Source organism: Trichechus manatus, unplaced genomic scaffold (assembly GCF_000243295.1).
Source record: "Trichechus manatus latirostris isolate Lorelei unplaced genomic scaffold, TriManLat1.0 scaffold00058, whole genome shotgun sequence".
NCBI lineage: Eukaryota > Metazoa > Chordata > Mammalia > Sirenia > Trichechidae > Trichechus > Trichechus manatus.
The window spans coordinates 3,585,280-3,612,928 of NW_004443994.1; the positions used below are offsets into that span (position 1 = coordinate 3,585,280).

Sequence of the window (27,649 nt, forward strand, 5' to 3'; positions counted from 1 at the left end):
TCCAAAAGATTTTCACTGGCCAGTTTTTTCAGAACTATATCACTAGGTCCTTCTTCCCAATCTGTCTTAGTCTGGAAGCTCTACTGAAACCTGTCCACCATGGGTGACCCTGCTGGTATTTGAAATACTGGTGGTATAGCTTCCAGCATCACAGCAACATGCAAGCCACCACAGTAGGACAAACTGACAGACGAGTCGTGGGACGTATTCATATGTTTCAGGGATTAAGATGTGGGCATATTTGAGAGAGTCCATTATTCTGCCTACCTCAGAAATGCTTCAACTTCACTCCAAATTCTCCCTTTAACAGCCACTACCGTATTGTTGAAATTTTAATTCCTCCTTGTTTAAAAACAAATAAAAATATTTTAATTACCAACACCACAGCCACCTCTATTACTCCTATAACTACCTCTCATTCTGTGCTTATTTAGATTTACCAACATCTTTTACTATTTATTTGCTCAACATTACTTTCTGGCAATATTCCTTTTAGAAATATTTCTATTCTTGCTGAAATACATTATTTAGTTCCTTCCATGAGATTCTTTGTTTTATTCTCACACTTTAATGATAGTTTTGCTGAGAATAAGATTTTATTTTCATTGGCAAAATATTCTTCTGTTATGTAGGTCTGTAACATCTTCTCATGGAGTTTAAAATTTTTACCCACAATGGACTTGCCCTTTCTTCGTTCAAGTTACTTGTGGAGAAATTTTGTTGTTATAGTAAATGGTTGCATTTTTTTTCTGTTATATTTTTTGGTTTCTAACCTGTAAAGAAGCAAAATATCATAGATTTATATGTTTTATACAAATGGACTTACAGGACCCATACCTCACACTATACACAAAAACTAATTCAAAATGGATCAAAGACCTAAATATGAAACAGAAACTATAAAGATCATAGAAGAAAAATAGGAGCAACACTAGAGGCCCTAATACACGGTATCAACAGGATACAGACCATAACTAACAACACACAAACTCAAGAAAATAAGATAGATACACTGGGATCTTCTAAAAATTAAACACTTATGCTCATCAAAAGATTTCACGAAAAGTATGAAAAGATAACCTATAGACTGGGAAAAAAAAATTGGCTACTACAAATCCAGAAAAGGTCTAATCTCTAAAATCTACAGGAAAATCCAACAACTCTATAACAAAAAGACAAATAATCCAATTAAAAAATGGGCAAAAGAAATGAACAGACACTTCACCGAAGAAGACATTCAAGCAGCTAACAGACACTTGAGGAAATGCTTGAGATCACTAGCCATTAGAGAAACGCAAATCAAAACCACAATGAGAAACCATCTCACCCCAGCATTGCTGGCACTAATGAGAAAAACAGAAAATAACAAATATTGGAGAAGCTACGGGGAGATTGGAGCTCTTATGCACTGCTGGTGAGAATGCAAAATGGTACAACCATTTTGGAAAACGATATGGTGCTTCCTAGAAAGCTAGAAATAGATATACTATATGATCCAGCAATCCCATTCCTAGGAATATATCCTGTAGAAATAAAAGTTGTCACATGACTAGACATATGTACACTCATGTTCATTGCAGCATTGTTGACAATAGCAAAAAGATGGAAACAACTTAGATGCCTATCAACAAACAAATGGATAAATAAACTGTGGTACATACACACGATGGAGTACCACACAATGATAAAAAACAATGATGAATCTTTGAAGTATCTCACAACATGAATGAATCTGGAGGACATTATGCTGAGTGAAATGAGTCAATCACAAAAGGACAAATATTGTATAAGACCACTACTATAAAAACTCATGAAAAGGTTTATACACAAAAAAGAAACAATCTTTGATGGTTACGAGGGAGGGGTGGGGTGGGGATGGAAAAGCACTAAATAGACCATAGATAAGTGGTAACTTTGGTGAAGGGTAAGACAGTACACAATACTGGGAAAGCCAGCACAACTTACATAAGGCAATGTCATGGAAGCTCCATAGACGCATCCAAACTCCCTGAGGGACCGAATTACTGGACAGAGGGCTGTGAGGACCATGGTCTCAAAGAACATCTAGCTAAACTGACATAACATAGTTTATAAAGAAAATGTTCTACATTCTACTTTGGTGAGTGTCATCTAGGGTCTTAAAAGCTTGTGAGCAGCCATCTAAGATACTCCACTGGTCTCACCCCTTCAGGGGCAAGGGAGAGTGAGGAAAACCAAAGACACAAGGCAGAGATTAGTCCAAAGGACCACTGGACCACAGCTACCACCACCTCCACATAGGCAGTGTTCAACACGAGTAGATGGTGCCCAGCTGCCACCACTGACTGCTCTGAGAGGGATCACAATAGAGGGTTCCAGACAGAGATGGAGAAAAATGTAGAACAAAATTTTAGCTCACAAAAAAGACCAACCTTACTTGCCTGATAGAGACTGGAGAAACCCCAAGAGTATGGCCCCAGGCCACCCTTTTAGTTCAGTAATGAAGTCACTCCTGAGGTTCACCCTTCAGCCAAAACTTAGACAGGCCAATAAAACAAAAGGAGACTAAATGGGCACACCAGCCCAGGGGCAAGGACTACAAAGCAGGAGGGGACAGGAAAACTCATAAAAGAGAACTGAAGGTCAAGAAGGGGAGAGTGTTGACATGTTGTGGGGTTGGTGACCAATGTCACAAAACAGTATGTGTACTAATTTTTTAATGAGAAGCTAGTTTGTTCTGTAAATCTTTATCTAAAGTACAATAATAAAAATAAATAAATAAATCAAGATTTTATTCTCACTGGTGAAATATTCACCTGTTATTTAGATCTTTAACGTCTTCTCATAGAGTTTGAAATTTTTATCCATAAAAGACTTGTGCTTTCTTCATTAAAGGTATTCATGGAGAAAATGTGTTTTATTGTAAATGGTTGCCTTTTTTTTTTCTATTATATTTTCTGGTTGCTTACTTCTAAAGAAGCAAAATATCATTGATTTTTACGATTTATACATTGTCTATGGATTATATAGTTTGTCTATAGATTATGTTGACTTTTCTATGTAGATGAGCATATCTTCAAAGACTTTGGTTTTTCCCTCCTTCCCTTATATTTATTGTATCTCTTATTTCTTTATCCTGTCTTACAACATTGGCCAGGTCCCCTGGTTTTTATAAAAATATTTACATATAATATACAAGTTGACAATAAACATGATTAAATGTTATTTTGGTATTTTCTATTGATGAATCATGCCTTCATTCCAGTTTTAAAATTTTCTTGTTTGTGATATATTATTTTTATACAGTTATATTTGGTTATTTATACTTGTTAGGATTTTGCAACTATGTTATTTTTCTATCTATTTTAAAATGTGTATATTGTCTTTCCACTAGAATGTAAGTTCAAGGGGCTAGTGACTTTGTATGCCTTTCGCCAGTTTCTCTACTAATTAAATATGTGCTTAGTACATAATAGGTACCTAATACACATTTGGAGCCCTGACGGTGCAGTGGTTTTAAGAGCTTGGCTGCTCACTTAAAGGCTGGCAGTTCAAATCCACCAGCCACTCCTTGGAAACCCTATGGAGCATTTCCAGTCTGTCCTATAGTGTTTCTTTGACCCGGAATCGACTGGATGGCAATGGTTTTAATACACATTTATTGAATTAATAATAAAAAAAATGTTCATAAATGAGATGATCTGTGAGTTTCTTTTCTTTTACTTGCTCTAATCAGTTTTAAAATGATGGTAATATTAGCCTCATAAAATCATTTGAGAGATGTTACTATTTTTCTATTTTCTCGAATATCTTAGATCTATTTTGACAGTGGACTTGACTTGACATCAATGAGTAGGTACGTAGTATTTGAATTTCTAGATTTTGCAGTAACTAAAATATTCTGAAGTTGGCGATTTTCTATGGCACAGGTCAGCAATAATTGTTTCAATTAGGGACACTAAAATAGATCTGCTTTTCTTCTGCAAATAAGTAAATCATATTTTGAGCAGCTAAAAAAATTTCAAGATCCTTAATATAACCCAAACTGGGGATTCCTTACATGGATAAGCAATTATAAGTGAGGCAAAAATAGAGATTTGGTTAACGTTTCTATAATTTTAAAACCTTACTTTACTGGAGTAAAACAAACCAAAACAATAAATAAATAAAGGGTCTAATAAAATGCTGGGTTTTTGTTTTTAAATTTCCTGTCTTAGTGTAATTCTTAATCTCTTTAGGGAAACTCAAATAGCTTCCCTATGGACTTTTGACAGTTGAGGAAAAATCTAAGAAAAAAGGAGAGTTTTAGTTTAAAAAAAGTTTTTAATGGCAACTTATAGTTGAAATATGCACAAATAGTTACTTTTATTCAATCACTAGCAGGGTTTCAAACATGACCGCAAAGAACTGAGATCATTTAACTTTAGCACTATAATGGAGCATAAATTTACATTCCCCATTAGATTTTTAGCTCTGTACCTAACATCACTTATACCATGTATTTAAACTATAAGGACCATAAACATACAACACACAATTATATAGTCCAGTGTCAACTGCTTCAAGTTCTAAATGTACTACTTCTGTTTTGGGTGAAGGAGAACAAGAAGGAAAAGGTTTCTTCTTTAGTCCCTCAACCTATGATACATCTTCAACTTCATGCTGTTAACACTTTCCAAGTTCAGGAGGATCTAGATTTTATGAGGTTATTTGCTTTCTTCTTGGTCCTTGGAAACTGTCTATTGACAGTACCCCAGTGTCATGCCACTGACCGTAGATTGAGCAACCTCCATCCAGTTGAGAACTGTATGTTGTCTCAACTATGAAGCTAGGTTAGTTGTCTTTACCATTGGCGCCTCCATCTGCTGGCATCCAGCACATGACTACTTGATAGGAGTGACGTCTAACTAATTTTGGTCAATTTCCATTTGACTTAGTCATGTGGATAATACCCACAGGTCACTTGCAATCTTTTGAGACAGAAGTGGAAAACTTGAGGGGTGGCATTTGGGTGGAAGAGAAATCTCCTTCTAATGGAACATGCCCAATATCACCCCAAAATTGAGGTAGTGGTAAAATGCTTTCTGTTATACAGTTTATAATCTCCTTAAGGAAGTAAGCATCCTTTTAACTGTTGGACTGTTAAGATGCACATTTTACCAATTAACATCAGCATAACTTTATACTTTATACAAACTCTTAATATAATGATTATACTGTTGTTGTTAGGTGTTGTCAAGTCAGTTCCGACTCATAGCAAAATTATGTACAACAAAATGAAACACTGCCCAGTCCTGCACCATTTTCACAATCGTTGTTATGCTTGAGCCCGTTGTTGCAGCCACTGTGTCAGTCCATCTTGTTGAGAGTCTTCCTCTTTTTCACTGACCCTCTGCTTTACCAAGCATGATGTCCTTCTCCAGGGACTGATCCCTCCTGATAGCATGTTCAAAGTATTTGAGATGTATCCTTGCTTCTAAGGAGCATTCTGGCTGTACTTCTTCCAAGACAGCTTTGTTCGTTCTTTTGGCAGTTATGTTCATGATAATTATAAAATTTATTTAAATGGTAATTGTCCCAAATTCGATAGTTGCTCAGACTATTGTGCCCTCAGTGAGAATGAGCAATTAAAGGAAGCTCTGATGTTTAGCTCTTTATGGTAAGACACATGTATCAAAAAAGACGCCGTAATCTATTTTGAAATCTTCTGTTTTCAGCTATTAATCTTTCTTTGAGTCTTCTGGCTTCTTCCTAATGAGTGATAAATAAAAACATTAGAGTTTATAGGTAATAGAAAAAACTAATCACTGTGGGAAAAGATTAGTGACCAAATCAGTGGGGGAAACACAAAACAAATCTTTGACTTTTCCTTATTTCTTTTAATCTATCTGTAGCAACAGACAATTGCTGAATTCCTCTCTTCCATTCATACTCGTTTTCCTTCTCATTCTTGTTTTTCCTACTTTTGTAATCATTCATACATCTCTTTCTGTAGCTCCAGAAACATCATCATCTCTCAGTCCCTGAAATGTTGTTGTCTCAGAAATCCATCCTGAGTCTCCCTCCCCCTCATTCTGAACAATTTCCTTGGTAAATCTTAGTCACATCTTGACATGAAGCTGCATTCCTACACAGATGAATGTCTCATATATTTCTAAAAGGGGAAGCTGAGCCAGAAGCAGGGTGTCCAGAATCAGGTGAGGTGTCTGAGCCTTAGACGAATGACTCTGTCCCATGTCTCTGCAGTTTTGGTGGCAGAAGTGAAGAAAAGAGAGGTGATCAAGGACCCCAGACTGACCATACTGCCCTTCAGAACAGAGTTGCAATCTTAAAAATGTCTTGGAGTAGCACCTGGAAAACTAGTATATACAGGTAGACTGGTCACCCATGGGGAGTGGTTGGATGCCCATTGTCCCATAAGGGGACTCACATAGGAATTTTATACCAGGTTTGCAGAAGCAAATGCAGACCTCACTCAGTGGGAAAGACAGTTTTGATAACTTGGTAGGCTGTGGAATGTTGGCACTTAGTTATGTCTTTGGAGTCTCACTTTTTCGAAAATGGGTACATAACAGTTCGGCTTCATAGTGAACATAGTAGATGAGGCAATGCATGCAAAGTGTTTGTAAAACGCTTGGTAAATCAGAACTACTGCCTACTGAGTCATAACAAGGGATGAGATGAAACAAAATTTGCCAGTTAAAGACCTTCAGAACTAGAGATGATCAAGTCAAGGACAGGGTCATAGAAACAGTAATATTAAATTAATTAGCTAATCTATGACTGAAGCAAAAGATTGTCCAGAGCGATTAATAAGTTAACAGAAATGGATAATAACTATAGGCTAGACATGTCCTTCATTTTTATTTTATAAATTATAATGCTTATTCTGTTCCAGGCACCATTGAAAACATAAATTTTAACTCATGCAATTATCAAAACAATCCTATAAGATAGGTATTAGTACTATTTCCATTCTGCAGAAGAGGAAACTGAGCAACAGATGGGTTAGATAGGTTGCCTAAATCATGTATTTAGTAAGTGGTGTAAATGGGAGTCATACCCAGATAGTCTGCCTCCAGAGTCCTTACTTTGGGTCACAATATTATGTTGCCTCTTCCTCCTTGTCATTGCTGCCTGTGCTCATCATTAAAGGGAGAAGACTACAATCCCCAAATGATACAATTGCTGCATACCTGGATTTTACGCTCCTGGGCCCTCTGTTGCTCTGCCAGCCAGTTTGCTCTGTCCCTCTCCATCTGTCTCACTTGCTCCTGGTGGAGTCTCTCCCTCTGCTCCATCATTAGCTGATTCTGCCTTTCAATCTCCTCCAACCTTTGTGCTTCAGCCTGTGCAGCCTCCGCTTTCAAGCGTGCCTCTGAGGACAAAGAGGGAAACAACAAACTATCTAGGATTGAGGTGTCCCTTCCTTCTACTTTCCACTCTTTTTGTAGAGAAAATTCCGTGGAGCCCTTTTTCCCTTTCAGGTAACCACAGTGCAGCTGATTATACATGCCACACCCAGATATGGCCTCAGGAAGTGAAAAGCATCTTCACCATTCCTGCCCTAATTTGATGATCCCAGGTGGACCAGGCCACGTTAACTTAAAATTGGTAGATATTTCTGGTCTATTTTCCATTTTCTTCTCACCTTTCAACTCCTTTTCCTTTGCTGTGAGAGCCAGGTCTGTCTGTAGAATTGCATCACTCACAGACTCCTTGGACATTAAATATTTCTGCAGAGTTTTCTCAGCCTAGGAACCCCAAAAACATGCAGTTAGAACAGGAAATGATGCTTAGAAAGGTAAACATGTTCATTTCTGTGTCCTCCCAGCATCTTTTCCTCCCTGGAAGTGCCCAGCCCACACTGGTGGAACTGTCAATCAAGCCTCTCCTGTCACAGGGGTGGGCATTTTCTCAGGCTGGCCAATCAGATACAAGGCCACTAGATACAAAGGAATTCTTGACAGGCAGGGAAATACAGCAACCTGGGTTTTTTAAATACTGAGCTGGATGCTGGGAAAAAGTTGTTCTCTCTCCTGAGACTGAGTGCCCTAAGGACTAGCTAAACTTGGAGCTGTTGGCATTGTCTTTGCTGCCATGTGGAGTGAGCCTGGCTAAGAATAAAGCCAAAAGGCAGGAAAAAGAAACAGCACCAACAAAAAAAGAAGTGGGGTGGGGTGGGAAACATGAAGGAGGAGAGTTGATGACATTGTTTAAACTCTTGAATGTAGCTGTGCTTAAAACTAAATTAAAACCTTTTGCTTTTAATCTTTGTGAGCCAATAAACTGTTGTTTTTTCTTAAGTTACTTTTAGTTGTTGGGTTTCTGTCTTGTGGCACCAAAAAGATCCTGCCATAATAGCTGTTGCAATAAAAGTCTGGTGATTTTGCTGATATTTCAATTTAATTTCACAGCCGTAATTAGAACAAAATCCTGTACTAGGAACACTAATAGGAGGCACATAGTTGGTTTTTTATCCATGCTTATTGAATGAAACTGTAACTACTAGACAGAGATATAAATCTTGTCTGTGTGCCTGTATATGTCTTTCCTCTTGTCTCACTGAATTTTTAAAGTGCCCCCTTCCCCGCTACCCAGCAGTTTTCCAGAATTAATAGGTTAAATTAGGAATACCTCTGTTCCCTTCCTGGGCTTCTGATAGTAATTTTCCTTCAGCCTTTCCATCTTCTGAATGTAGAGATGATATCCCCCAGGTTTAGAATAAATCCCTTGATTCACTTCTTCTTCTAGAGGACTGAAAATATCCTGAAGTAAAGCTGAGCAACGATCCGATGATGCCTGCAGATTCTGCTTACAAAAGTCCTTCTGTTTTGCTTCTAGCTGGGTCTTCAAAGAAACACATTAGCATTTCTAGCAATGTTTCTCAAAAAGAATCTATATTTTTTTCTAGAAAGTTAGAAATCTCCTGAAACCCCTTTCTCTTGTTATTTCTCCCTTAGCTGTGATCAGCAGATCACAGATCTCTAGTCTCATGCCCTTATTTTAAATGCACCTATCGCTTTTTTAACATTTCTGGTTTCAATATTATACTGGACTTGGGATTTCATATAAGGAGGTCTTTATTGGAATAATCATGGTACCGCTAACGCCACTCCAGTTTTTAATGACATCCATTTCTTAGCTTTTGCCTTGAATGATATCAGCCTAGTTTACAAAGCCGAGCTACATAAATTTTTAGAAGATGCAACAGGAAATTTTGCATGCTTAATTAATAAAAATGAAAAGTTCATACTTTTAAAAATGCAATTTTTTAAAGAATAATATTATTCAAAAAATGGGGCCATGGGAATAACACAGAAAAGTTGGATTATAGGCATATGAAAGTTTTGAAATCTATAGGGCCCAGAGTAGTTACTTTTTTTTTCTTCTTCAAAATGACAATGATATCTTGGCCACATAAATGATTGTTTTTATTTTCTGCCTAGTAAGAATTATTTTTCTTAATTGTCTCCATTTTTTCCTTTCATAGCAATACTTTGCCTTCTACTGACTCTACTCTCCATGAACTAGAATAACAACAACAAAATTTACCTCCAAGTCCTTCAGGAATTTTTGATCCACATCCTTGAAGGAGCTCTTCATGAAAACCTCGATGGCCTGCCTCTCACTGGCCCTGTGCAGGTCCAGCAGTTCCTGGAGGGTTTCCGTGGGCAACTGTACCTTCTGGCCCATCTGCTGGTCATAGTGGGCGATGGCCTTTTGCACTGCAGCCGAGTTCTCTATCTGGGCCAAGGCCAGGACTGCACTGTCCATGCAGGGCAGAAACCCATTGTTGATGGCATTGACATAAGTCAGCACCAAGATCTCTAGACCTTCACAGGCGGGAAAGATGCTCTTATTATTTGCAGGGAAAAAAGGCATGCTCTATACTGAGTCATTCTGAGAATGTTAGTTTAACATCGCATTGCCTGAATTTTTCCACGTTCTGTACAGTGCTGTACTGGCCCAGATAAGTTCCTTTGGGAAATGTGTGACCAAGACTTCAGATCTTGCATACTTTGGGAAAAGAAACCATGTTCAAAGGGAAAAATAGAGGGAACTCAAGATGTCCATGTCTTTCTCCACATTTCATCCTATTCCCATGGAGAAATGAGGAGATGCTTATGTAAAAGTCACATGTATTCATCTCATTAGAATGCTATAGCCCCTTTGCCTCTTTACCCTTCCCTTTCTTTCCCTCTTCCTCACATTTCTATTCTCTTCAAGATTCTCTTTTCTCTTTCACTTCAGTAAGGGTGGTATGAGAGTTACACTCCACAGAATAGACATAAAAGGAGCAAATTAGACCAAGTCTCGTTTACCTTTGTTGGAACTTTCCTATCTTCCTTCCTTATCCTTGGCATGACTTTTGTTTATACTCAACTTTCTTCAATAACACAGCAAAAATTTACAGAGTTTTGAGATGTAGAACCCTTAGAAACTCCTGAACCAGGAAGTCTACTCAGCCTTTTTTAGCGTTCTTGACATCTTGGGCCTCTGTTTGTTTAATGTTTGTATTGATTAAGGTCTATTTCTTTAGGACTTGCTCACTTTGTGCTTACCACAGGCTGTGACACATAACAAATATCCAATATACTTCTGGAACAAATGCTTTGAAACCATGTGGTTTTCTCCAGTTCAACAGTGGACCACTTATGGGTAGAACTTCTTTAACTTTGCCCTTTCTTCAGGCTATGCTCCTATTTTATCCTACTTTGGAAGCATAACTAAAAAAGCACTAGAAATATTTTTGATATCCGCTTGAACTTAACAAATATCATAGTATGATTTGCTTGATGGTAACTGACTATGCATTTGTTAACACTGACACTGGAAGGAGAATCTTATAACAAAGTTCCTTATTCATTATGTTGAATTGAAGGAAAATCCTAAAAAAAGATACTTACGAGGTCAATTGACCTTGATGTCTCCTGGGAGAGTCTTTATTTTAGAATGACTGAAGATGTAGGAACAGAACTCTGCAACTTGTTGCAAAAATTCAGGATCCACCTCATCATCATGTAGAGTCTCGAGTTGGGCAAGGTTCTTCCGATGACTAGGCAACTCAAAGATAAAGCATTTTTTCTCTGGAAAGAACTTTTGTATACACAGACGGGGCAAGTTGAAATTTTGAACTCTTTGATCAGTACCTAGAGAAGGAAAAAAAGGATTTATTTAAAAACCACTCATTGCCGTCAAGTCGATTCTGACTCATAGCGACCCTATAGGACAGAGTAGAAGTGTTACATAAGGTTTCCAAGGCTGTAAAGCAGACAGTCACATCTTTCTCCAGTGGAGTGCCTGGTAGGTTTGAACTGCCGACCTTTCGGTTAGCAGTCAAGCATTTTAACCACTGTGCCACCAGGGCACCTTAGGATTTATTTAATATGGTACTTATGTTCATTTTAATCTCTTTCCCTCAATAAATATTCTTTCTATCTGTTGTTATTTATTTCAATATATCTTCACAAGCTCTAAGCAAAAAGATAGTTGTTGTTGTTGTTTGTTGTTGTTGTTGTTGTTGTGGTGGTGGTGGTGGTGGTGGTGGTGGTGGTGTGCCGTCGAGTCAACTCCAACTCATAGTGACCCTATAGGACAGAGTAGGGTTTCCCAATGGGGTTTCCAAGGAGCAGCTTGTGGATTCGAACTGCTGACTTTTTGGTTAGCAGCCTCAGCTCTTACCTACTTCGCCACCAAGGCTCCAAGCAAAAAGATAGAAGGTAACCTATCAGGGAAAGGACAAGAGAAACTTGCTCCAAGAACGTGGGAGTAGTACAATTTAATACTGGATCTATTAGTTTATCCTAAATTAATAGTAGTTGTTTATTTGGTAGGATAGCTAGTTGATTAAATATAGGAGACCATAAATTTAACTACCTACACAAAAGAGATAATATCTTGTGTTACTTTTCCCTTTCTTTCCAAAACTGTAGTCCCTGTTACCTTGCTTTGGTCTTAGTGAATTCTCCAGGTATTCATCTGCTGTGATGACTTGCCCATCAATGTCCAGCTCTAGGAAGAAATCTCTCAGAGTCCACACTAAGTCTGGGAAGATGCCCACAAAATCAGCTGCATCTTTGACGTCATCAAGATCAGGTGAGGATCTTTCCCTGAGCAGATTTGTCAGTTCTGTCACATTGCTGAAATGCAATTAAGGGTAACTGGTAAAAATAGGACTGCATCTAAGCTCATATTTAATTCCATGTATCTCTGAACCTTTATTCCACTTGGGTCTTAACCAATTCATCATTTGACCAGCAAAGATACGGACTTTTTCCTTGCATTTTCAATGTTTATTATGTTTTCATGTTTGGGCTTCATTCAAATGATTCAGAGACATACAGCTGGTGAATATAGGAGTTCTCTCTGGTTTTGGTGCTATCCTGAACCACAAAAGGATACTGCAGTAGGTCGATAGCCTCCTGGTCAATTTTGTTCATGGTATTGTATACAAAGATGCTGCTCAGTAGTATCGCCAGAGCAAAGATCTGGGTATCATTCTTCTCATCAACCTAGAAATCACAATAGATTTATGGCATGTCCCATGGTGTTCCCAGATGAGCAATTGTTAAAAATAGGCCTACGACTTGCAAATATTAAACAAGGCATAAACAAAAATGATTGTCACACACATCTGAACTTTGAATAGTTCTATCATTAGCCTTGATAATTTTATATGGAACCATATATTTTTAACTCATCAGTCTCTCTTGTAACTAGTGTTAGATATTTGCAAAATAGAGAGTCAAAGTTAGTGAATCAACCAAAGTTCTCAAGAACAAGTGTTTTTATTATATAAAACAAAGTTGGCCTATAAGCATAATGTTGTTGTTTTTTGTTGCCACTGAGTCGATTTCAGCTCATGGCAAGCCCATATATATCTAGTTTATTGAGTAGCTATTATGCACCAGGCAGTTCCAATTAGTGATCTTATGAAATACTCAAAACAACACTGTGAGATAAACTTTACAGATGAGGAAACCAAGGTTCAAATTGAGGCTAACCATCCCTGAATGCTGGTAAATCAAAAGCAAAATTAAAAAATTAAAAAAAAAAACAAGGAAATTCAAAGGATCCATTGATGTACTGGAGTCAGCTCATGGCAATATGTGAAAGCCAATTGTGTACATCTCTTCCCAACTTGAAATCAGCCATGAAGGCAGTATTTAGGAAATTTACAAGTGCTACAAATCAAGGCTTCCACCCGTCTAAGTGAGCTTCTTGTTAAACATTTATCACCACACCACTGGGCAAACCCCATGTATCTACTAATCAAATGATGAGTTGGATAAGATCAAAGAGAATATAAATGATCTGGGACTCTTGAACTCTGTATAGACTGAAGAGCATTAGAATATTATTTCTCTTACTTGTCAAAGTCAGAGACCTAGAGGTGCTAGAGCCCTGATTTGAACACAAGTTCATATGACCCAGAGCCGAAGGCCTTAATCACTGTTCGCTGCAGGAACAGACTCTTGACAGTGATTTTTATTTTTTGGCATCATCTTTTACACCTCGAATAACTGCCTAACATCTGTGCAGTATCTTCTAGCCATGATTCTGGCTTACAAATATTTTTTCTCAGTTCAGGATTCCAAACTTTGACCTTTTAAAATTGAAAAAGAGATAAAGTATATTCTGGTCAAGTGGAAGTACAAATTTAAGAAAAAACTATCTGTGTAAAGAATGTTCAAAGATGACAGGGTTAATCAAAACCAAATCCTCCTTCCTTACCTTCTCTACATCGCCCAAGCCCTCGGTATCAAGCAGAACTAGGGTGAGATTTGGCTTCTCAGGGTGAGGCACACACCACATCCAGATTCCCTTGGTATGAGACTGCACTGTGGATCCAACAGAGAACCCTGCAGAGGGAGTGGGGATAACTGAAGGTTGTAATAGCAGAGGGGCTCTGGAAACAGGGGCCTTGATGACAGAGCTAGGATTTAAGGAAAGCAGGATGAGGAAATAGCACAGAGTACAACCAATAGTTATCTAAATTACAATCAGAGAAATGGGAAAATGACAATAGCAAATACTATAGGTTTGAAATTTGATATTTTTTACAAGAATATCATGTTACTAACAACATTTATGGTATAATTATTGTGATGGTTAAGATTGTGTGTCAACTTGGCTGGGCCCTGATTCTCAGTGTTATATGTGATCACTCCTATGACGGGATCCGCTGTGAGTAGCCAATCAGTTGAAAAGGAATTTCCTTGGGCTTGTGGCCTGCATCCAAATATGAGCACACATTCTGGCTTTTTGTTCCCTCTGGTCCCTGCAGCTGCCTCCTGTTCATCTGACCTCCTGTTCTTGGGACTTGAGCTAGCAGCTTCCCTGCCGAACTTGGGATTAGTCAGTCTTCACAGTCTGTGAGCAAGAGCCCTGCTCTCTGACCTGCCAATCTTGGGTTCACCAGCCCCTGCAGCTACGTGAATCAGGAGAAGCCTCTATCCCGATCCACAGACTTGGGATGTTCCAACCTCCACAACCATGTGAGCCATTTCCTTGATATAAATCTCTCTCTATGTATATTTATCCACTTTACTGGTTTTGCTTCTCCAGAGAACCCAGGCTAAGACAATTATGTAAATCAAAGTTAGTTCATTGCTTTCTTACTCCTTATGAGGAGAAATATGAGGATAAAATACTTTTTCCAAGGAATAAGTGAGGCAAAAACAAAACAAAACAATGGTATGTCAGAAATTGGGAGCAGCCTTTAAACTCCCAGACTGGAGCCCCGACACATTAGCTTTCAATATCTATCTTTTTGTCTAAACTTTAATCTTCTGAAATCATCATACTAGAGAGCGTACAGCATGAGTGAAGAGAGGGGATTCAGCATAGCATTGCTGGCAGCACTTACCCTGTTTCTTCCCAGCCAGCTTGTTCATCAGGTAGGATTTGCCTGTCCGGTAGAGGCCCACAATAGCCACCACCACTACAGGCTGCGTAATGGCAGACAGGATCTTCAAAGCTTCCTGATTAACCATCAGCTGCTCATTAATGTTCTCAATGAGGCACACTGGGCCTGGCATGTGGATCTCTGAGGCCATGACTAGGGTGTTACCTTATCTGCAAGAGAAGAGGTGGGATGAACTGAAATGTTCAGTGTTTAAGCAGAACAAGTCATTTTGCTTCTGGAAGTTGGTGTCATGCTACTCCCCAGCATGGCCTAAATTTCTGAATAAATATTTTTAAAAAATGATAGCGAAGAGAACCACAGTATAATAGGTCTTGAGGCTCTTTAAGGTCTCTTACAGGCTACCCTACTGTTTCTTAAATATTTGATAAGCATAGGAAACCATTTCCTGTATCTAACTTAGTACCTTTGGTTTGAGACTTACTCTTATTCCAGCAATTTTGGGCTTTCTTTTGTTTCTTACTTTTTACCCCGCTGCATCACTAGATTGATTCTTTATGACCATTGTTTCTTACACCATACTTCTTGCTTTTACCCCATTTCAAATTGCTTTTCTCTTATTTAGGGCTATGTCCAGTCAAACTGTATTATGTTAAATCCTGCCAGGTATTACATAGCATTGTCTAACACATCATGGCTGTTTTCTTCTTAGAGCTATCCTTTTTAAATAACTTTTATACATAGTTGTTGATGTGGTTTCTTCAACCAAAACTCCAAACATGATCATGTTATGGATGAGGAATTGAGTGAAAATATTTCATTTAATCATGCTTAACCACTTATTTTCTAACTTCTGGGCACTAATTCCTGTAACCTAAAGAGTCCCTGATAAAATATTTTTAGGCTATATGAGATACAAGCAAATGCCTGCTTTTCCTACCTTGCCTTACCATAAGGAACAATTTTCTTCTATTTTAGAAGTGTCTACTGCAGAAGTAAAAAATCCATCTACCTGACACTTCCTATAACTGAAATCTTACAACCAAAGGGTTTGGATTCCCCACCTCTTCATTCACCCCAAAAAATACACATGGCCATTGAGTGGATTCTGACTCTTAGCGACCCTATAAGACAGAGTAGAACTGACCCGTAGAGTTTCCAAGAAGCGGCTGGTGGATTCTAACTGCCGACTTTTTGCCTTTTGGTTAGCAGCCAAGCTCTTAAAGACTGCACCACCAGGGCGGATTTTTTTTTTTTTTTTAAACAATTCTAAGGACCCATTCTTCCCCCATTTCTCATAGCGAAGGCCCTGAAGATCATCTGCATGACAGATAAATTAAAACAGAAACTGCCTGAAAGTAGATAATAGAAATCCATTGCACATGGCAAATCACTAGGCCATGTAAGTCAGAAATGCCAAGTTCAACCCTGATCCAGAAAGGGGTTTTCACAAGGATTTTAGAGACTCAAATGACAAGTCGCTTTCTATTTTAATCCACTCCCCGTGCAATATTGGTGCCTTATATTTGTAAAGTTCTGGTTGCCTGACTCTTTGATAGCAGGGGCCATAATAGTGTTTAGATTAGAAAGATATAGGACTTGGCAGTGATGTTATATAAGAGTTAGCTAAAAAACCAGAAGATATGTAAACCAAATCTGTACGCAGACATTCAGGCATCCAAGCTTTTGTGCTTTGGGATCATATATCATTAATGGGGGAGGAAACTAATTTGAGTTTTCAAGCCTCATGAACAACACTAGCACTGTGTATCTATATTAATGATATTGTTTTATGCATTGTCCCTATATGTTAACTGGATAACATCTTTGTTGCTCTTTAAGAAAGCCCAAGCTCCAAAACGTCATTGCAGATTCAGCTGTGGCTCTGCCATTCACAACTCAGCCAGTGCTGTGTGTTCTGGGATACATCCTTTTATAAATGAAGGCAGTATAAGAATGGCTTGAGATACAAAAAAAAGAACAAACATTTTGGCTTTGAAGTAAAGCAGACCTAAATTCTAATCCTAGCTCTGCAACTGGCTAGCTGTATGACATTTGACATTTCACTCAACTCTTTAAGCCTATTTCCTTTTTTTTTTAAAAAAAGGAATAAATAAATAAGTAGTTGGAGGTAAAATGGAATGATGCACTCATTAAAACTCCTAGCTAAATAAATAGAGAAGGCTGCAGGAGAGAAAAAATGTACCAATAAAGAAAACACTAAGAAATATAGGATAAAATGTTTAGGAGCGCTAGAGATGGAGATTCTGGAAGAAAACATCTCTCTTTTCAGCCATACATACTAGTTTGTGTCTTGTTTTTTGGTTGTTATTTGCTTTGTTTTGTGTTAGATGTGCTTTGAGTTTAGAAGAAGAAAAAGGCTCTCAACAAGGAGGTAAATGGAAATCAAACAAGTGAGAGATGCATGCAATTCGTGTCATGGTTCAGAAATTAAATGGAGGAGACAGTTCCACGGCATAAGCAAAACTGGCAGACAGTACCAGAAGGATCAAGTCAGGCAACAACTGTTGAACTGAGTGATTTATATCCATAGAAGCAGTAGCGTAGTCAAGGCAGGATCCAACATAAAAGGGGTTAAGGATGTGGAGAAACTGAAATGGCTTCTGTCAGGACTATTTCTAAAAGAAGTTATCTACCTTCAAACAAAGTATGCAGCTATGACTAAAATTATGTAGCTATTTCATGAAACCTATTCATTGTTTACTCTAGGTTTCAACTTTTTTCTTTTTCGTTTTTTTTGTCCTTAACAATGTTGTTGTTGTGTGCAGAGTAAAACTGCTCCATAGGGTTTTCAAGACTGTGACCTTTTGGAAGCAGAGTGCCAGGCCTGTCTTCTGAGGTGCCTCTGTGTGGGTTTGAACAGCCCAGTAGTCCAGTGCTTAAAAGTTTGTAACACCCAGGGAATCCTCACTTAGCAATGTTAGCATGCTAATTATATCGCTTCTCCTTACTGCTCTTTCTCATAAAAATAATGCAATTATTGTCCAATAAGGCTACAGTTTGAACCAGCTTAACCAGATTCTATCAAAGACAAAGGTAACAAGTGGTAATTATGCTCCCAGATAGGTCACAAGGTGGAAAAGGGAGAAAAATAGCTTTAAGACATTTCAGTCTCTCAGTTTCGTCTCCACGCATACTTGTGTCTAATTCAGCATTAAGCAAAGGCAGCTGGCCTTTCAGAATTCTGCTGTCTGATAACACCACGACTTAATCTTTACTGAGGTCTGATATTCCACATCAGGCTCAGCTGCATTCTGTCCCAGATAGATGTTTTTGCAACGAGCTGACCCTTGCCAATCTCTTCCCACCCTGGCCTCAATCTTACCTTAACTGTGAATCTACGAGCAGAGATCCTTTTTACTGGTAAGAAAGCTGCTTTGACAAGAATGTGGTCTAAGAGTCCTAACTCTTGTCCCTTAGTCTGGAGCGTGTGCTTCTGTTAGAGCTCTTCCTTACCCAGCCCTGGGGATTTCCACATTTTTTACTTGAGATCAGAAGACTGGACAATGAAATGGAAACTAACGAAAGAAGGGCAGGAGTTTTCAACTCTCAGTAAAGAAACTGAAACCAAGAGCAAACTCAGTGACTAGACAAATACAAAAGGAATTTCCTGGATGTTGGCTAATGCACTGCATCTGTTGGGCAATGCATTTCTCAGAAATTGCATATTGTACTGGGAGAAATCTTTGAGATCATTTCCAGTTTTTGAAATGGAGTTTGAAATATAATGATACATATCTCCAGTTTAGAAGCAGGGCAGAAGAAAGCCTAATATTCTTTTAGAGCTCTAATCTCCTGAACTGTTAGATGCATTCACATAGGGCCAAGTGTTTGAACCTCACATAGGAGGTACTGCTTTCCAATAAAAGCAGAGGCTGAGGGTTTATACTGACCCACAGGAAAGCACAAAGTACTGGATACCTACTATGCATAAATAATAAAGAAGATATTATTTATTAAATACCTGATAAGTTTCCTGTCCAGGCACACTGCTTCACATGAATTACTCCATATTAACTCCCATAAGAAATATTTTCCACCAATTTTACTGGGCACAGGGAAGTTTAGTAACTTGTTCAAAATCTCAGAATCACAGAGCTACTCGTAAATGGTTCTTAAGGTTCATGCCCAAGTAGTCTTGTTGTGGAATCCACACTCTGAACCACTGCATCACACTATTTCTGTGTTTGCTGAGTGAATAATCATCGTAGCTCCTTTTTAATAATTTGATTGTAAGATCTTAGAATATTTGAATTCTAAGACACTTTAAAGGATTCCCCAGGTGGTGCAAATGGTTAACACACTCAGCTGCTAACCAAAAGGCTGGATGTTCGAGTCCACCCACTGGCACCTTGGAAGAAAGGCCTAGTGATCTACTTCCAAAAAATCGGTCATTGAAAACCCTGTGAAGCACAGCTCTACTCTGACACACATGGCGATGCTGTGACTTGGAATCACCTTGACAGCAACTGGTTACTGGTTAAGACACTTTAAATATCTCGTTTTATCCTAACAACGATCTAATAAGATACACGTTGTTATCCCTATTTTAAAATGAACAGAAATGATCTTAGGCTGTGCTTCCTCAGAACCAGACCCTGGGACAAGCATTTGAGTTCAATGTGTTTATTTGGAAGGTGACATCAAGAAACATGGTAGGAGAGTGGGGAAGTGAAACCTGGTAGAGTGGGAAGGAAATCAATGATACCTTATCCAACAGGTTCCTGAGCTGGGAACCTGGAGCTCAAATCTCCTGTGGAAATTCTAGGAAACAGTGCAGATCTTGCCTTTGAGTTCCCCACCAGAGGGGTGATAGATTTGGGGTGCTTTCCCTCAACTTTTTTTCAATAACTGGATGGGGGTTACTCCTGGAAGCATAACCCCCAGCACTTCTGGTCTGGCCTATACATGGGTTGAGAGAAGATCCTCAGATGGAGGGTCTCAGCTATTTGCACTAGGGTGCCATTGGGACTTGCAAGAAGATTGAGTGCTAAGGATGTGGATGGGACACCAACAGCATCTGTTAAGGACATCTCTTTCACTGCTCATCTCTCCTCATATCCCATGTTAAGTTCACTGTCTTCATCATCACTTCTTCAATTTGCTGACAAGTCACAATTTTTTTTAAACACACACATGATCCTTGCTGCTGCAATAGATCTCATAGTCATAACTGATATTTGAAATCTTCCTCCTCCAGTCTAGCCTCTGCCCGTACTTGGCCACCAGTTCTGCTGGTCTAGGCTGTTTTCCTGGTGCGGAGACACAGATAGTCATTCCTGAGGAACCAGAAAACTTGTAACTGTGATCTTATTAGTCTGTAGTTGCTGTCACTGCATGTTTACAGTTCATGGAAGCACCAAAAATATTCCTGTTAGTACTTTGAGTTCCAGACCTACTCTTACCTACTCCATTATGTAGTATTTCCTCATGAAAATCACAGTCATTTAACCCTACCATAGAGCAATCTCTTTCATGGCTTGCTGGTCTACTACTATGAATTCCCTAAATGAACAGGTTGCAGCTATAGTTCATGTTTAGTGGAACCTTACAGTGACCATGGTTGAAGTACTGCTAACCCTCATTTTGGGAACCAAGACTTCTAGTTCAGCAAAGACTAAAGTTCTTAGGGCATAGATTCCCAAATGAGTCACTGGGTGGAAGGAGAAATCTACTTCCACCTCTTGGTTCCCAGACTCATGTATTCCAGCTGTTCACTAAGTATATGCTGCATCTTGAATGGCAATACCCCAACCCTACAACGTGTCTTGGCTGCATCTTTAAGTGATCATTGCATTGTTTTATTAGGCTGGTAGCTTGTTGATGATATATAAGGAAGGACCAGTGGGGCCTGTGGTTATGTTCACATTGCTGTATCTCTTCACTGAGAAGTCAGGAACTTATCCAAGATGATGGGATCCTAATCCCACGACAGTAAATGAAACACTGTGAGTTGTTAAATAGGTGCTAGTTTCCTCCTAAGCAGGGGAGGAAAACTCCTACCCAGAATTCACATCAATCCCAATAAGGAAAAAGTGCTACCTCCTTCAGGGTGAAAAGGGACTGGTATGATCAGTTCGCCATCTAGTGGTATGCTCAAAGGATGGTATCTATCAGGCTTCAGTGTTGCTGTCTGTTGTCTTAAGGTCAAACTTTGAATATATTTGCCCAATGTAATACGTTGTTTGATTTCTTGTCTGCTGTTTCCATGAGCATTGACTGTGGATCTAAGTAAAATGAAATCCTTGATAACCTCAATATTTTATCTGTTTATCATGATATTGCTTATTCGTCCAATTGTGAAGATTTTTCAGAGGGATCTCAGGTTGATGGATCTGTGCAAAACTTCCATCCCTGACACTATGTCTACTCTGTGCAAAAACTGAGTAGCTGATGAGAAGGGGTGGCTCAAATCTACTGGATGATTCATTCTAGTCATTTGATTATTCAGCGACTTTCTGAAGTGTATCATCTCTGGTGAGCATTGACGTGACACGAGATATAAAGATCCACACAGCTTATGATCACTTCTATAGATTCATCTACAGATCTCCTTGTTACTGATCATCCAGTCATGCCCCTTCCAGGCCCTGACTAACCAGACAAATCATTCATCACTGCTCAGGAATTCTGTGTATATCCTCACTTCAAGCCACTTCTTCCTTTACACAAAATTGATGACCAGTTGAGCTGCTTGAAACTCTGCCCACTGGGAAGACTACTCCTCACGACTGTGTTCAACGTCATCCCTAGGAGCAGCAGTAATACATTTTCAATTTGGTTTCTACAAATAGGAAAACCCAAACAAGAGAGTTAGAATAGCCAGATAATTTCATAACCTGACTTGACCCTCTCCAATGTACTGAAAACCCCTTGTACAAGATTTCAAAATTCTCTGATTCTCATATTTCATTCTAGCCTCTGCTGTAGTGTACATTTCAGCAGCTTTGTACAGGTGTCATTGGGTGGACTCTCACCTGAGTCATTGCTTCACTTCTTCACTGCTTCTGCAGTATGTGGCTCCAGCAGTAATTTTCTTGGCAATCATTCATGTACAACCCAGAAGTGTAAGGAAATTAAAGTCCATAAGGATAGAAGTCATAAGAAATGCTTTCTCATTTTTTCTTCTACATGGTCTGTTCTGGAACCCTGATGGTGTAGTGTTTAAGAGCTTGACTGACAAAAAGATCAGCAGTTCGAATCTACCAGCTGCCCCTTAGAAACTCTGTGGGGCAGTTCTACTCTGTTCTATAGGGTTGCTATGAGTTGGAATTGACTCGATGGCAATGGATTTGGTTTTAGTTTATGGTCTGTTCTGAGATGCATTTTTAATATGACATCTCAGAAAGATCTGGTGAGATGGAATAACATTTACAAGACTTATCAACTTATTAACTTATTCTTTTATTGGTCCTCTCTCCTTCCCTGTATTACTCTGCTAATACTTTTATCCTGACCCTTACTCCTTTTCCTGGGTTATTTTCTAAAAACAAACAAATGAAAACTCTTCTCACTCAGACCTTTTTCTCAGGCTCTGAATTGGGAGAGCCCAGGCTAAGATGACTCATCCAGTAGATTTAAGCCAGCTTCTGTCCTCAGCTAGATAAGGTCCTAGAAAGCAGCTCCTCATGATGTTATTTTGGAAGTAGGTCACTCGCTGGTTGGAAAGCCGTAAGGGCTCTACTGCTGGTGATAACTGGGATGGTGATAACCTTCCACATTTAGATGAATCAGGATAAAGGACAGGTAGAAGAGGAAGCACTGGGTTATGCTGTGGGACTTTAAACAGTATGGTTCCATGGTAATTATAAGGATTTTGCAGTTGGCTGACTTTTGCTAATTGCTTGGAAAGCTTTGAAAAAAACAAAGAAAACAATGGGATTAACAGGATCCCTAAGTTGCCATGTAGGAAGTCCAATTTCCCTGAGACTGTCATGCTGGAAATACCTAGTGTAGGTACTCCAGTTGACTTTCCCATATAGGCCCAGTCCTCTAGCTATCTCCAATAAAACCACAGACATGTGAGTAAGACCACCCTGAACCCTTCAGATCAGTTCATCTGTCAGCTGAATATCATTGAGTGTCTTCAGATGAAGCCATGTGGAACAGAAGTTTCAGCCAGATAAACCTGTCCTAAATTTCTGACTTTTGTAATCATGCAGTCATGAGCTACAATCAAATTCTAGTCAGAACTTTTCTTCAGGCCAGTACGCTATGCTATTTGCTTCCTGCCCTGGGGCTTTCCTGATGCTGCATCATGGGTCTCCCATTAGAAGCCGCTCAGCCCTCATTCTGGCACATAATGGAAGATAATGCCTATGGGACTATCCTTCATTAATAAGAGGTGGGAGATGATGGATAAATGTGTTCGTTTTTCAACTTCTTGGGGGAACAGTTCTGAAATGCATTTTGTAAGATACCTCAGAAAATCCCAGTGGAATCACACAGTTCTCTCACATTACTGGCCAACTTGATAACCCATTCTTCTATTGGATTTCCTTCCTTCCCTGGTTAACGCAACCCCTCATTCCTGCTTTCTGGGATCATATTCCCAATTAAACCACCTTCATACAAGCCTTTATTTCAGGCTCTGCTCTCAGGGAAGCTAAAGCTAAGAAAACAGGCATTTATTTTCTTAAATATCCAAGAAAACATTAGACAAACTTTATCAAAGTGAATTTAGGTTCTTCTCTTACTGCTTTCTTCTTTCTGCCCCCAGTTTTTTTCACTTCTAGCAATGACTTTGACATACATATTAAACATTTAAGTGCTTATTTATGTAATTACATGTATATAGGAAGTGACTGTTCTACCTTCAAAATAGATCCAGAATCTGTTCACTTTGCAGCACTTTTCTTGTTACTTCTCTGGCACAAGCCACCATCATCTCTGGTCAAGGTTATTGTAGGAAGCTCCAACAGATCTCTCTGTTTTCACTCTATCACTCTTGACCCCTTCCAGCATCCGCTGTGGTCATTTTTACAATGTAAATCAGATTCTGTAATTTCATGGCCCAAAATTTCTCAATGACTTTATTAAATCTTTATAAAATTCTTTAAAAAAAAAAATAAAGTCTTGATAGTGGCTCAGTAAACCTGGTTCCTGCTCTCTCTCTCTCTTACCTCATCATTTACTGCACTTTGCTGTCTCCTTGCTATTCCTTGAATATGCCAAATATGCTTCCAGCTCAAGACATTGAACTTGCTGTTTCTTCTACCTGCAAATTTCTTCCTTCAGATAACTGCATGGGCACTCTCTCTCTTTTTTCAAGTCTTTCCTCTAATATCAAAGGTCTATCATATGTTCCTTGAACACTCTAATTAAATCTGCAAGCCTCCCATGTCCTCTGACCCAAATTCTTATCACTTTCCTCTTTTCTTCCTTATCACTTATCATTATCTGATGTATTTTACTTATTTATTTCCTATCTCCTTCCATTAGAATGTTCTGTGTGATATTCTTTTGTGCCTATTTTGTTCACTACTATATCTCTAGCACATCAAAAGACACATAACATGAAATAGCTACTTAGTAAATAATGATTATTACAGATTGAATTGTGTCCCCAAAAAAGTTAGGTTGAATTCCTAACCCCTATATCTGTGAATGTGACCTAGTTTGGAAGCAGAATCTTTGACTATATTACCAGTTAAATTAACATGAGGTCATACTAGAATTGTTATTGTTGTCAGTTGCCGTCAAGGTGATTCTGACTCATAGCAACCCTACATACAACAGAACAAAACACTGCCCAGTCCTGCACCGTCTTCAAAATCATTGCTATATTTGAGCCCATTTCTGCAGTCACTATGTCCATCCATCTGCTTGAGGATCTTCCTCTTTTTCGCTGACCCTCTACTTTACCAAGCATGATGTCCTTCTCCAGGGACTGGTCTTTCCTGATAACATGTCCTAAGTACGTAAGATAAAGTCTCACCATCCTTGCTTCAAAGGATTCTGGCTGTACATCTTCCAAGACAGATTTGTTCATTCTTCTGGCCATGGTATATTCAAAACTCTTCACCAACACCGTAATTCAAAGCCATCAATTTTTCTTTGGTCTTCCTTATTCATTGCCCAGCTTTTGTATGCATATGAGATGATTGTAAATACCATGGCTTGGGTCAGGTGCACCTTAGTCCTCATAGTGACATCTTTGCTTTTTAACACTTTCAAGAGCTCTTCTGCAGCAGATTTGCCCAATGTAATATGTCGTTTGATTTCTTGTCTGCTGCTTCCATCGGCATTGGTGGATCTAAGTAAAAGGAAATCCTTGACCACCTCAATATTTTCTTTGTTTGTCATGATATTGCTTATTAGTCCAGTTGTGAGGATTTTTCTTTATGTTGAGATGTAATCCGTACTGAAGGTTGTAGTCTTTGATCTTCATCAGTAAGTGTTCCACGTCCTCTTCAATTTCAGCAAGCAAGAGTGTGTCATCTGCATATGTCAGATTGTTAATGAGTCTTCCTCCAATTCTGATGCCACCTTCTTCTTCATATAGTCCAGCTTCTTGGATTATTTTCTCAGCATACAGATTCATTAAGTATGGTTAAAGGATACAACCCTGACGCACACCTTTCCTGATATTAAAACATGCAGTATCTCCTTGTTTTGTTCTAACAACTTCCTCTTGGTCTGTGTACAGATTCCTCACAAGAACAGTTAAGTGTTCTGGAATTCCCATTCTTTGTAATGTTATCCATAATTTGTTATGATCCACATAGTCGAATACCTTTGCATAGTCAATAAAACACAGGTAAACATCTTTCAGATATTCTCTGGTTTTGGCTTGGATACATCTGGCATCAGCAGTGATATCCCTCGTTCCACATCATCTTCTTAATCTGGCTTGAATTTTTGGCAATTCCCTGTTGATGTACTGCTGCAACCATTTTTGAATTATCTTCAGAAAAATTTTACTTGAGTGTGATATTAATTATATTGTTTGATAATTTCTACATTGTGTTGGATCACCTTTCTTTGGAATGGGCACAGACGTGAATCTCTTCCAGTCGATTGTCCAAGCAGCCGTCTTCCAAATTTCTGGGTATAGAAAAGTGAGAGCTTCTAGCATTGTATCCATTTGTTTAAACATCTCAAGTGGTATTCCGTCAATTCCTGGAGCCTTGTTTTTTGCCAATGACTTCAGTGCAGCTTGGACTTCTTCCTTCTATACCATCAGTTCTTGATCATATGCTACCTCCTGAAATGGTTGAATGTCCTGGAGTTAGAAGAGACCTGGAGTTAGAAGAGACCTGGAGTTAGAAAAGCAAAAGGGAAAAACATGCCTGGCATTTTCTCATGGTGAAAGAACAGAAGAAAAAAATTAAACCTCCAGTTGCAATATTGAGGAAGTCTATGAGTAACCTATTGAACAATGCAAGAAGCATCAAAGGAAGATGGAAGGAATACACAGAGTCACTGTAACAGAAAGAATTGGTCAACGTTCAACCGTACTAGAAAGGGTTTATTTACTGTCTAAATTTCCCTGTCTGTGAAAGAGGATATTGGATAAATTGGTCTGACTGTGAAGCCCTGTTCTCCAGGTTCACAGTGTTCCCTTCCACAACATGAACTTCCTTGGGTTGGATCAGTGAACCTTCACCCTCGTACTCAGACCCACCACTAGGTCTCAAAGTATATCCTCAAATTATGTGGGAAACATTTCAGCCTCTAAAGATAAATACACTGTAGTATTGCCAGATCCAAAAGTTGACTCTGATGTCATTCCTGAACTCCATATAATCCACTGAATATCTCAGGTCTTATGATTGGGTGTCTGTGGCCTCCATTTCTGACTTCTTATACTAATGACTGCACAGTATCTCATCACCTCTTTGTACTGCACCCTGAACTGTTTCACATTAGCCAACTTCCAAGAGACTGGAGCCCTGATCATGTTTTCTGCTCTGAGGTCAGTGCCCTGATTGGTATACAAGACCTTCCAAATGCTGAAGATCTGCCTTCATTCTTCATCACTCTGCTTCCCATCCCTTTGAATTGGATGTTTGCTTGCCTAAAATATAAATTTCTACTGTCATAATCCCTTGACCTGTTCATCAAGTTACCATTTTTCTCTTCTTGTGCTAGCTGTGTTTTTTTAAATCTCATCCCAGGGATCCAGTGTAAGGAGTGGTTCCAAACCTTTCCTGCTTGCCCTACCTTGAAATTACCAACCTTTGAGAAAACAACCATAATTATATATATGTAGTTAGTATTTAGTAAATAGCTTTCCATCAACCAAATGAATAATTGTGTTGCAATATCTGAGATATAGAAGATACTTAGTAAATGTGTTTTTAAATAAAATGGATTCTCTTTTTCAAAACAGAAGTATCTTTATAGATTTTCTTGATTATAAGATGAACACATATCAATTGTTTAAAATATGAAAATCCTGTACAAAAAAAATAAGCCACGTGTAATCTCACCACTTAGATAAGGGGATTCTAGCATCATAGTATTTTTGTGCCTATCTTTTTAGCTTTGTTTTATACATTTTTAAATATTTTTTATACAAATAGGAGAACATATGATTGACTATTAACCACTTTTTACAAGTCTAATCAGAGTTAGCCATTCAGATAAATGGAGACAGAAAAAAAAAATCATGTTCCTAAAGTTAAAAAATAGTTTAGAGGAGTTCCGGCAAAATGACGCTCTAGGCAGAAGCACCACGCAGTCCCTCCACAGCAAAGATCCGAAAAACTAAGCCAAACAGAGAATACAACAATCCTGAAACCCTAAAACATCAAATGAAGAGATAAAGAACTCAGC

The 27,649-nt window shown here is 38.7% G+C and overlaps 1 protein-coding gene and 1 pseudogene across 1 annotated transcript; both read right to left on the reverse strand.

Annotated features, from left to right (window-relative positions):
- The window catches only part of LOC101354935 (guanylate-binding protein 7-like), a 42,936-nt pseudogene extending 38,076 nt beyond the window's left edge, over positions 1-4,860 (reverse strand).
- A 567-nt stretch (positions 4,861-5,427) lies between these two features.
- On the reverse strand, positions 5,428-18,468 carry LOC101355191 (guanylate-binding protein 5). The gene is given in 11 exon segments (XM_004378784.2): positions 5,428-5,730; positions 7,176-7,357; positions 7,631-7,733; positions 8,617-8,829; positions 9,535-9,815; positions 10,890-11,132; positions 11,926-12,122; positions 12,385-12,494; positions 13,717-13,844; positions 14,852-15,060; positions 18,195-18,468. Coding segments are annotated over 10 exon segments (1,725 nt in total). The 5' UTR covers positions 15,042-15,060; positions 18,195-18,468; the 3' UTR covers positions 5,428-5,652.
- Positions 18,469-27,649: the final 9,181 nt, after the last annotated feature.